The sequence below is a fragment of the Phalacrocorax carbo genome, assembly GCF_963921805.1.
Source record: "Phalacrocorax carbo chromosome W unlocalized genomic scaffold, bPhaCar2.1 SUPER_W_unloc_10, whole genome shotgun sequence".
NCBI classification, from domain to species: Eukaryota; Metazoa; Chordata; class Aves; order Suliformes; family Phalacrocoracidae; genus Phalacrocorax; species Phalacrocorax carbo.
Window position 1 is genome coordinate 181,666 of NW_026990244.1, and position 12,693 is coordinate 194,358.

At 41.5% G+C, this 12,693-nt stretch overlaps 1 protein-coding gene across 4 annotated transcripts in view; it reads right to left on the minus strand.

Moving 5' to 3' along the window:
* Positions 1-246: 246 nt before the first annotated feature.
* Positions 247-12,693, minus strand: part of LOC135310820 (splicing regulatory glutamine/lysine-rich protein 1-like) — a 50,022-nt gene continuing 37,575 nt past the window's right edge. For all 4 annotated transcript variants that reach the window (XM_064439832.1, XM_064439831.1, XM_064439835.1 and 1 more), the window contains exons 10-12: positions 4,070-4,162; positions 3,108-3,243; positions 247-1,387 (exon numbers count right to left, since the gene is read on the minus strand). In XM_064439832.1, the coding sequence (XP_064295902.1) occupies positions 1,235-1,387; positions 3,108-3,243; positions 4,070-4,162 (382 nt within the window). In that variant the 3' untranslated portion in view covers positions 247-1,234. The remainder of the gene's footprint in view (positions 1,388-3,107; positions 3,244-4,069; positions 4,163-12,693) is intronic.

The window sequence follows — 12,693 nt, forward strand, 5'->3', positions numbered from 1 at the left end:
TTGTGGAGTCTCCTTCCCTGGAGACATTCAAAACCTGCCTGGATACGTTCCTGTGCCCCTTGCTCTAGGTGTCCCTGCTCAAGCAGTGGGGTTGGACAAGATGATCTCCAGAGGTCCCTTCCAACCCCTACCATTCTGTGATTCTGTGAAACAATTGTTCTGACAAATCACCTGCATTCTTGTCTACAGTATTGTGATGGCAAAATAGCAATAGAGATCATGTAAGATTTAGCTGAAAATTAGTAATAGCACATATACATTTCTAGAAAATACCTTTAAGAAGGCACTAAATCTTCTGTTTGTGCTCCCATATTTTTTTAAACAAATAAATTATTTTCATAATGACACCTGTACTATTTGCAGCTGAACAGACACACTGCAGTACGCCTCAAAACAAAGCTGTAAGTTCTAATATCATCATACAGATGTGCTCACTTCTGGAAGGACAAAAGCAAACAAAAAACCAAAACAACCCCAAAATAACCCAGTAAGTGAACCTGTTATCTATAACATGGCAATGTTCCTTTTAGGAACAGAAAAGTAGCATGCATTGTTCAAATACTTTAAAAGAAATATTCATTTTAGGGATATTAGTAAGAAATTGTTTTAAATAAAACCCAAGAATCTCAAGCAGTGAGCAAATAAAAAACAAACTAGTCAGTGGGCATTTAACCTAAGAACCGTAAAACTGTATATGTTTAAAAATCCTTTTTCTCTAGTTTTCATTTACAACAAAAGAAATTCTGTATATTTATGCACTATTTCCAAGCATATCAAACAATACGCACTGAGATTTTTGTGGATTTTTTTAACCCACAAATTAAAACAATACAAAATTCATCAACGAGCAGTATTTTAAACAACCTTCAATGCACATATTCAGCTTTTTTTTTTTGATAGTACAGGTCTACATCATTCATTTTCTACTTATTTGTAACAGCTTATTACAAAACTTAACATAAATCATTTTACAAATAAGTACAGCCATCATGGAAATAATATGGATTTTCAGAGGTGAATAGTTCTGATGGCATCTGCCTTTTCATGGTATAATTACTGGTCCGTACTCTCTTGCTTTACAGCAAGAAATCAACAAAGCTATCACAAGAACTGGAAGAGCTACTAGTACTATCACCATGTTCAGGTTGATTGCTTTGACATTTTCTTCCTCATTCTGGGAAATAAAAAGCTTTGGATTTCATTCCTTAGTTGAGTCAGAGGCCCATTCTTCACTTTAAATCTCTTCTATTTTAATTGAGAGGTTTTCGTCATTTGGTTGACAGTTCCCATTCTGTTGTAGTTTGACTTCATCTGTCCTTTGCTTATCTCTGTTGCCTGCTTCCTTGTCAGTTCCTGAATTCGGATCCTCTTTAGTGTGATCTTTGTCCTACCAAAGATGAAATTATTAAAAAAAAAAAAAAATCATACTCTTAGCATTACAGGATATGACTTCCAAACAATTTTTGGTATTTTGTTTGCCTCAATTTTTACATGCCTATCTTGTCTCAGCAATTTTCATAATAGAGGTATCAGGTTATTTTTTCTGTTGTGTTTTTTTTGTTTGTTTTGTTGTGTTTTCTTTTTAAAAAGCTTTCTTTTCAATTGGCTGAAGTTAGGTTCTCATAACAACCTGTCATCCAAGAAATCACTGCATAGTCATCTATCTTTATCATCAATATTCAGGTCAAGCAGAACAAGCAGCATCATGGGACCTATGAGAATCAGCTCCAGAAATTAAGACTTCACCATATTTTCTAAATAAAACAGGATTACAATTTTTCTTTCATATTTTTTGTCACATAACTGATAAATTTTAAGAGAGTTCTTGGGTAAGACAATTACTTAAGCATGTGGACAGAGTCACCTAAATCAGCTGTTTTATAACAGTTGAATAATTCTGAGTATCACAAACTACTCTTTAAAGGCATGCTGCTTTTCAAATTCTAAGATTAAACACTTTGAAAATGGTTCTTTTCTTAATCACACCACCTTCTATTTTGCAAGGGAAAAATCCCATACTACTCTTCCCCAAATCTTCAACTTTACTTCTGCAGAGCCCAATATGCAGCCCAGGACCAAAGTGACCAGGGAGAGGCAGAACTGAAGAGTGAAAGTTTATTAAAAATCTTTTCAGCTGTGCTGGTTTTGGCTGGGATAGAGTTAATTTTCTTCATAGTAGCCAGTATGGAGCTATGTTCTGGATTTGTGCTGGAAACAGTGTTGATAACACAGGAACATTTTTGTTACTGCTGAGCAGTGCTTACATAGTCAAGGCCTTTTCTGCTCCTTACCCCAGCAAGCAGGCAGGGGGTACACAAGAAGCTGGGAGGGGACACAGCCAGGACAGCTTACCCAAACTGACCAACGGGATATTCCATACCATATGATGTCATGCTCAGTATATAAAGCTGGTGGAAGAAGGAGGAAGGGGGGGACATTTGGAGTGATGGCGTTTGTCTTCCCAAGTAACCATTACGCATGATGGAGCCCTGCTTTCCTGGAGATGGCTGAACACCTGCCTGCCCATGGGAAGTAGTGAATGAATTCCTTGTTTTGCTTTGCTGGTGTGCACGGTTTTTGCTTTCCCTATTAAACTGTCGATCTCAACCCATGATTTTTCTCACTTTTACACTTCTGATTTTCTCCCCCATCCCACTGGGGGAGAGTCAGCGAGCGGCTGTGTGGTGCTTGGTTGCCAGTTGGGGTTAAACCACAACACAGCCAAACTAATCCTGAACCCTGCTGCTCAGTTACACAACCTGCTTCCTGCCTGCTCACACAGATAGGCAGCCAGCCAACTCCTAACATATGACACAGAACAGAAAAGAGAGCGAAACCAAACCAAAGTGTTTCCGTAACCGATTCATACAAGCTCCTATAGGTCCAGTAAGTTCAAACACACAGACTTCTCAAACTGGCCTACTAACATCAACTGGAGAATGATTTTCATGTCTCTGACTGGCAAAACCTAAACCCGAGTGGCAATAATTTGGTAAGGAAAACAGGAGAAAAAGGAGGGTGAGGAAAAGAAAAAAAAGAAAGGGAATTGCAATAATTGTTCCACTTGCAGCACTCCACTCCGCTTATCACTTGGTGACACAGCTTACCTTCAAAGTAGTAGTGCTTTTGTCAGATTTCTCTTTTCCCTCTATTTCTTTACTATTTTTTTTCTTGGAGGTTGAGTGTTCCTTTTCTCTTCTTTCGTTATTTGTATCCTTTTCTCTTTTTTTTTCTTTCTTGTTTCTGTTTAAGAAAATTTTTACTCAAATCAGAATTTGATCCAACAGCAACAAATGTACTACCAATCCATACACTGAGTGTACTGTACAGTAAATTGCACAGTACAGTAACTAAGAATGTTGGTATCGTGGTGTCTCTCATCTGGGGGTTTACACAAAAAAAACCAACCACCAAATAAACCATAAACAAAAAAACCCCAAAAAACACAAAACCCCCCAAAAACCAACAACAAACCCACCAAAAAAACCCCACACACAACCAAAACCAAAACCCAAAACATAACAAAAACCCCTTCATAAAGACAAGGGGATTTTTTGACTGGAGAGAGCTAAAGAATGCATGAGTTCAGTACACATGGTATTTGCAAAGAGAAAACCAAATTAGTTTGTATCCAGTGAAGGCCTTTTATTGATTTGAAGCAAATTTGCATCACTAACAGATTTAAAACTCTCTAGGGGAAAGCATACCAAAGATCAAATCTATGAAGGGTTTTTTTGTTTTGTTTTAAATTAGAACTGAATCATACTGACCAATTGAAATTATCTGAGGCGACTAGTGAAAAGGCAGTAAATCAATGAAAATACTTCCCAAATTGTTTTCAATATATGTATCTGTATCCACCTTCTAGTGTTCTGTTTATTGAAAAACAAACCTTTTCCTTAGAAAATTATTAAAGAGCTTCCTGCATAACAAAAAAAATCCACAAGAAACAAAAACTGAGTTAGCCCCTTTCATAACACTGATCTCTGTCACGTTTAAATTTAACAGAAATACTGTAACTTTTTCCTCCTTTACTGCTCATTAACTTTTATGTTTACATCAAACTGACCTTCTCTGAGGACTCTGTGAAGACTTTCTTTTTGTTGTTTTAGATGTTTTAGGAGACTTGGAGGGACTTCTGCTCTTCCTTTTACGCCTTTCTCTGGAGGACCAAGAAATTCAAGAAGAAAAATAATAAATTCAGGAACTGCATAAAAAACCAGAAAGCTCTTAAAATGATCTGACACAATTAAGTAAATATCCTTGAATTTAACATTATATATCAACAACAATATATTAACTGTACAAAGCAAAAAAAAAAATATTCATATGTTTCAGTTTGATGGGAAAGGGGAGAATGGAAGTGGAAAGTAGGAAAAAAAAAAGTTGTGCCCTTTCAGATTTTAGTTTTATGTTTATCCTCACATGCTTGTACTTATACCTGATAACTATGGAAACACACTGAATTCACTAATCCTGTATTAAGAGTTTCTTCTGTTAGGAAAAGAAGCCAATTGAATGAAAAGCCACGTTAAGACAAAAGGCATAACTTGAGCAATACAAACTTCAAAATGTAACATTACAAGCTTAAGATCGCTGGAATTTCAGCTCAGCGTGACTGAAGTTTAATTCCTGAACACACGAGCTAGCATTCCTATTGGTTTAGAAGCAAACAGTGCAAAAAGAAGCTCAAGCTGTTGTCAAAATCAAAATGAATAAGTTAATATCTATTGTTTTCCTAGCAGTCCATGCTCAGCAAACCTATAATGCACTGAAGAGCATTTTACAAAACAGCTGTTTTACACAGATGTATGGAATTTGAAGTTGCTGTTATGGAGTCTGAGCTCAATTAGAACAGAACATTAAATAACTGGTTGCAAACATACTGAGGCACATGTTAAAATAAAGTAAAACTGAGAAAGTAAAGCTTCATTCCACATAAACGTAGAACCTATCTCTGTCAAAGTAAGATGACCCTTTCCTATCACCTCTTCACAGAGCAGAAAAAGCAGACAGGAAGAACCATCAAAAAGAAAAACAGGGAAGTTAATAACTAATTGACAGGGTACTAAAAGATACAGCACAAAAGCTGCACTTATGCATACCAGCTTTTGCAATTCACACCTAATCTCTTTAATATTTAGAAAAGCCAAGAAAACAAGTTATTAGATAAATTACAAAAGGATATATTAAGATATACCTAGTATCACTATCTGGATTCATACTCTGAGAGTATCATCTAGCCTGACCTCCTGAAGCTGCACAGGACAAAAGTTCATAACTATTTTGTTCAGCAAGCTCTTAAGTTTATTTCATTCTTTGAGAAATAAAAATATAAAGTAGCCTCAAAATCATGGAAAAAAACTCCCACAATCATTGATCAGCTGTTCACTGGTTAACATGCACCTCATTTTGAACATCCTCACATTTATCATCACCATGGAAATGAATATATTACTCTGACAGTGCTCCCACTTGGTCTACATTGAATACATCCCCACTTTATTTTGCTTTCCTGCATACGTATCCGTGAGCAACCAAGTGCGTGCCTGTGGAATGATTACTGGGGGTGAGATTACTGAGGTTGAAATTATTGAGGCTAAAATTATATCCACATTTCATAAAAGTTAACTTCCAGGATGGAATGCGGTTGGCATGCTGGAAATTGGTTCAGTGATTGTCCCCTAAGCAACACCACCTGCACTCTTAGATGTTAGGAACACTGAGGGAGCTCAGTGTCCTAATCTAAGGGAGATAACTGGAGGAGGGAGTCAAGCGAAGGCTTCATGGCCAAACTCGTCCATAAATCACTGCAGATCTGGGGGCTGGACAGAACCATGGAACCATGCCTGGACATCATGCCCTGTGGGTGAACTTTGCTCATTATAACCTCATTATAATACTAAAACACACACCTCCATCCCAAAGTTACCTGCCTCCAAGGTACGACCACCCCTCACTGAGTGTGCCCTCTGAATTTCTTAGTCTATACCTTTAAATCGAAGCGAGGAATTTCTACACCAATCAATAACAAAAGTATGTATGACTAGAGTCACTCAAGCTCCACCTAAACATAAAATAGTATAAAAATGACCCCAAGAGAGAGGGACGTTAGGGAAGGTACCATTGCAGACTACTGGGATCAGTCGACAGGCTGAACCTCTCTTCTCCCCCATAGGGACACCTTTTGGGAAAGACTCGAACACTTGGTTATACTGAGTGATTCCCCAGGAAATTTAGAAAACAAGCTTGTTATCTTGTGTTTTAGCGCTTTATACTTGCACGTGCTTTGCAGACAGTGTATTTATCACTGGCAATCCGATAAGAACCTGTATCTCTGTTGCTTCAAATAACTGCACTATTAGTGAATCTGGCCATGAAGTGTTATTGAGCACGACTAGACTAATAGTGACTGTCCTGTTAGTGACTCCTTCGCGGACTAACAGTGCTGAATTGGGTATCGCTCAGAATCTAAGCCCAGCTGCCCCCAGCCCCTCTGACATCTGAGGACCAGCTGGATTGCAAGGGGGTTTATTTCCTGCCAAATATCTTCATCTATTAACACAACAGTGCCATAGTAATTGTGTTCAAACTAGAAGTTGTTTATTCATGAAATCTAATTTTTAGTTTCTGCTTTTCATGTTTCAAGTTGAAGAACTAAGCTGTGTCTGACAGCATTCCTCTCTGTTACATTTGTCTATACAAAGATTTTTGTGCACCTGTTTTTATTATCACTCTTAAGCAACAACACTAATACAGCAAAACTTAAGAAAAAGAAGTTTGAAAACTTTGATAGTGATCCTGTGTCTATAAATCATACACAGAACTAACATTCTTGTCTGAAAGGAAAAATCCCACAGGCTCATGACTGGAGGCAACTTCCTGTTGATTTAAATAAAGTTAACTAGAAACGGCTCCAAGCTTTGCCTTAGACCAACACTGGGTCTAGCATTGCTAGGATCTTTTAATTCTGAGACAGACAGAAGCTTTGGGGCAGAAAGATTTCTCAATACCTGTCTCCAACTAGCAGTACTTGGAAGAATGGTGGCAGTGTGAACTAACTTCCTGGAAAGAGAGGTAGCTTTCAGCCTCTTCATATTCTGTTTGCCCCTAATAAAGGCACATATTTTGGTTTTGACCCTGATGGAATCTGAGCCTTGCTAATGCCAGCAGAAATTGCCAGTGGAATATATGGGGGGTCCCTCTGTCTTCTTCAGGTAAAAAAGAAAAAAGCAAAAAATTAAGAAAAAATCCCAGACAGACAATATTAAATGGGTAAGACTGACTGGACTTGATATTACCACCTTCAGGTTGGGCCATTACTGGGTTATGAAGGAAGATACTGCTTCAGCCATCAAGAAGTCTTCTCTTTGGACAAAGTCCCTACCATTCTCCTTTGCTAGCCTGTAGATGTCTCTTGGAAAAGAAGCCTGATTCTCCTCTTCCTCTGGTCTGTGTCTCTTCCTTCAGCTAGGAATAAAAAATAGCCATCTGATTTCTAGTACTTGCATGCTGTGTGTCAGTAAAGCAAGGTGAGCTGCCACCTAGTTCTTAGAAGGTCCTATATGTTCTATTCCACCCTCTTCTCCAAAAAGACTAGAAGACTATTTGTCTAATATTTTACACTCTTCAGAAAAAGGATCTGCATCTTCAAAAACAGTCCCAACTCAATGCTGCAGTGTAAATCCAGACAGCTAAAATGCCAGGTTGTTGGATAATCTTCTCCTGAACAGTTTGTAACCATTTCAACTAGACCAAGTCAATCACCAAAGCAAACAGACACCCCTAAATACAAGCTAACCAGGACTTGGCAGGCCAACCTATTGACACATACTTTTCAGAATAACAGAATTATTGAGGTTGGAAGATCCCTCTAGAGAACACCTAGTCCAGACCCCCACCCTCCCAAAAGAGGATCAACTAGAGCAGGTTACTCAAGGCCATGTCCAGTCAGGTTTTTAATATCACCAAGGATGGAGACTCCATAATCTCTCTGTGCAACTGGTTCCAGTTTTCCCAGGAAACACACAATTTAAACATTAGAAAAAACCTTTCATTTCCCATATTTCAAAATACGCCCACTGCCTCTTGCCCTGTCACTGGCCATTACTGAGAAGAGTTGGGCTCCATCTTCTTCACACACTCCCCTGATAAGATACCCCACTTAGCTTTCTTTTTTCTCCAGGCTAAACAATCCCAGCCCTCTCAGCCTCTCCTTGTATGATGGATACATATGAAAAAACAGTGTATTTCTCTCATCCTCAGTCTTCAAAAAGAACATTGTCCCTGTGCAATAGAATCTGTAAAAAAAAATTAATTTAATATCAAAGTAGGGCTTTGCACTGTGAGTCCATTAGAAGAGATGCACTAAATTTCACTAGAATTCTCTGCCCAAGTACAAGACATTTGAGCCCTCTGTGACGCTTTCTTAAATAGTGGGATCTTAAAGGTAAGCATAACTGTTGCGAACTAGAGTATGAATTTTTTGTAGCATTCAGCTAACTACACTTGCTATTTCATATAAGGAACTGGGTCTTCTACACATTACTGTACTGGGTTTCTGTGGAAAGATTTTGGTAGTGGGGGACTACAGGGGAGGCTTCTGTGAGAAACTGCCAGAAGATGCCCACATGTCCAATAGAGCTAGTGCCAGCCAGCTCCAAGATGGACCCCACTGCTGGCCAAGGCTGAGCCAATCAGTGACAGTGGTAGTGCCTCTGGGATAACATATTTAAGAAGGGGGAAAAAAACTGCTGCAAAACAGCAGCCAGGAAAGAGGAGTAAGAATATGTGAGAGAAACAACCCTCTGCAGACACCAAGGTCAGTGAAGAAGGAGGGGGAGGAGGTGCTCCAGGCACTGGAGCAACCCCTGGTGAAGACCATGGTGAGGCAGACTGTGCCCCTGCAGCCCATGGAGGTCCACAGTGGAGCAGATATCCACCTGCAGCCCATGGAAGACCCCATGCTGGAGCAGGTGGATGTGCCCGAAGGAGGCTGTGAAACCATGGAGAGAGGAGCCCACGCTGGAACAGGCTCCTGGCAGGACCTATGACCCTGTGGGGGAAACATGCCGGAGCAGTCTCTTCCTGAAGGACTGCACCCCGTGGAAAGGACCCAAGCTGGAGCAGTTAGTGAAGAACTGCAGCCTGTGGGAAGGACCCACTTTGGAGAAGTTCGTGGAGGACTGTCTCCCGTGCGAGGGACCCCATGCTGGAGCAGGGGAAGAGTGTAGAGGGGGAAGGACCAGCAGAAACAACATGTGATGAACTGACCACAACCCCCATTCCCTGCACCACTCAGGGAGGAGTGAAGTTAAGCCTGGGAAGAAGGGAGGGGTAGGGGGAAAGCGGTTTAAGATTTGGTTTAATTTCTCATACACTACTCTGATTTGATTGGTAATAAATTAAATTAATGTCCCCAAGTTGGGGCAGGCAACACAAGAAGAGTACAGAGACCTCAATAGGTCTTGCAGGGAGAAAATTAGGCAAGCAAAAGCCCAGATGGAACTCAACCTGGCCACTGCTGTAAGGGATAACAGTGTTTTAACAAATATATTAACAACAAAAAGAGAACCAAAGAGAATCTCCATCCTCTATTGGACGCAGAGGGGAACATTCCCACCGAGGATGAGGAAAAGGCTGAGGTACTAAATGCCTTCTTTGCCTCAGTCTTTAACAGTAAGACCAGTTATCCCCAGGGTATTCAGCCCCCTGAGCTGGGTGGCAGGGACAGATCGCAGAAGAAACACCCCATAATCCAGGGCGAAGTAGTGTACGACCTGCTGCTCCACCTGGACACTCACAAGTCTATGGGGCCGGATGGGATCCACCCAAGAGTACTGAGGGAGCTGGTGGAGGAGCTTACCAAGCCACTTTCCATCATTTATCAGCAGTCCTGGTTAATAGGGGAGGTCCCAGATGACTGGAGGCTTGCTGATGTGACACCCATCTATAAAAAGGGCTGGAAGGAGGATCCAGGGAACTACAGGCCTGTCAGCCTGACCTCAGTACCGGGGAAGATTATGGAGCAGTTCATCTTGAGTGAGCTCAATAGGCAAGTGCAAGATAACCAGGGGATCAGGCCCAGCCACCATGGCTTCATGAAAGGCAGGTCTTGCCTGACCAACCTGATCTCCTTCTATGACAGGATGACCCACCTAGTGGATGAGGGAAAGGCAGTGGATGTTGTCTACCTGGACAAAGCCTTTGATACTGTCTCCCACAGCATCCTCCTAGAGAAGCTGGTGGCTCATGGCTTGGACGGGTGTCCTCTTCGCTGGGTAAAAAACTGGCTGGATGGCTGAGCCCAGAGAGTTGTGGTGAACGGAGCTAAATCCAGTTGGTGACCGGTCGCAAGCGGTGTTCCCCAGGGCTCAGTATTGGGGCCAGTCTTGTTTAATAACTTTATCAATGATCTGGATGAGGGGATCGAGTGCACCCTCAGTAAGTTTGCAGATGACACCAAGTTAGGGTGGAGTGTTGATCTACTTGAGGGTAGGAAGGCTCTACAGAGGGATCTGGACAGGCTGGATCCATGGGCCGAGGCCAATTGTATGAGGGTTAACAAGGCCAAGTGCCGGGTCCTGCACTTGGGTCACAACAACCCCATGCAACGCTACAGGCCTGGGGAAGAGCGGCTGGAAAGCTGCCTGGCAGAAAAGGACCTGGGGGTACTGGTTGACAGCTGCCTGAACATGAGCCAGCAGTGTGCCCAGGTGGCCAAGAAGGCCAACAGCATCCTGGCTTGTATCAGGAATAGTGTGGCCAGCAGGAGTAGGGAAGTGATTGTGCCCCTGTAGTCGGCACTGGTGAGGCCACACCTCAAATGCTGTGTTCATTTTTGGGCCCCTCACTACAAGGAGGACATCGAGGTGCTGGAGTGTGTCCAAAGAAGGGCAATGAAGCTGGTGAAGGGGTCTGGAGAGCAGGTCTTATGAGGAGAGGTTGAGGGAACTGGGGTTGTTTGGTCTGGAGAAGAGGAGGCTGAGGGGAGACCTTATCGCTCTCTACAACTACCTGAAAGGAGACTGTAGTGAGGTGGTGTTGTGGTTCAGCCCCAGTCGGCAACTAAACACCACGCAGCCGCTCGGTCACTCCCCCCACCCCTGTGGAATGGGGGAGAGAATTGGAAGAGCAAAAGCAAAAAAAAACCCAACCAAAACTTGTGGGTTGAGATGAGAGCAGTTTAATACTTAAAATAAAATAATAATTATTATGATATAAACAATTATGATAATATAATGAAAAGGGAAAAAGGGAAAAAGAAACACAAATTATACAAACGCTCACCACCCGCCCACTGATGCTGCCGGTCCCCGAACTGCGATTGCTGCCTCCCTCCCCTGGCCAGCTCCTCCCAGTTACATGATATGGAATACCCCTTTGACCAGTTTGAATACTCTCTCTTAGCTGTGCCACCTCCCCTTCCGGCTTCTTGTGCACCCGACAGATCATGGAAAGCTAGAAAAGTCCTTGACTAGTATAAGCACTACCCAGAAACAGCCAAAACATCAGTGTGTTATCAACATTATTTTCATACTAAGTCCAAAGCACAGCACTATGCCAGCTACAGTGAAGAAAATTAACTCTATCCCAGCTAAAACCATGACAGGTGGGTGGTGGTCTCTCCTCCCAAGGTACTAGCGATAGGATGAGAGGAAATGGCCTCAAGCTGCATCAGGGGAGGTTTAGATTGGATATTAGGAAAAATTTCTTTACTGAAAGAGTGGTCAGGCATTGGAACAGGCTGCCCAGAGTGGTGGTGGAGTGACCATCCCTGGAAGTATTTAAAAGACTTGTAGACATGGCACTTTCAGGGCATGGTTTAGGAGACATGGTGTTGTTGGTTTGACGGTTGGACTTGATGATCCTAGAGGTCTTTTCCAACCTTAATGATTCCATGATTCTAAGTTGAGTCTGTTTTGCCCATGACAGTAATTGCTGAGTGATCTCCCTGTCCTTGTCTTGACCCCTGAGCCTTTCATTATATTTTCTCTCTCCCTCTCCAGCTGAGAAGGGAGAGTGATAGAGTGGCTTCGTGGGCCCTGGCATCCAGCCAGCATCAACCCACCACAATTACTTATCTAATTTAACACTCCTGAGGCATACAGGCAGCATATGTTATGTTTTCAAAGTTGACAGAACTATCTCTACTCTGTGCAAATATTCAACCCATGAAATAATGTTAACAATGCATTAAAATAGGAGCCTGCATATGCTTAAAGAAGCCACAGTATTTTGCCCATAAACCTCTAAAACAACATGGACATTTCATATAACCCAAACAGAATGTTTAGAAACCATTACAGCCTTTTCTGCATTATATGAACTATGAACTCCTGAATTTTTAGGGCTATGGAGTTTTGCTTTTGTCCAGGGAAGTAATTATAATATGTAGAACTTTTCCCAATTCATCAAGCATTTCATTCTCTGAAGGCAACAGATAAAATTTGGGATCTAAATTTGACATGTGATATTACTGAACTCTGTAATTGCTGCAGTATTCAGAAAATAGTTTTTCCATCAAAGTTTCTGAACTTAAGTTTGCTGCAATGCTTTTAGAATATGCCTGAATGAGTCCACTTACAGAGCTTATAATCAATCTCACAGCCTCCTTTTCCTGTACTGAATTTATCCAGACTTTCACCCAGTTTACCCTCCCTCAGAGGCAAAAACAACAGCTAGATTAACCTT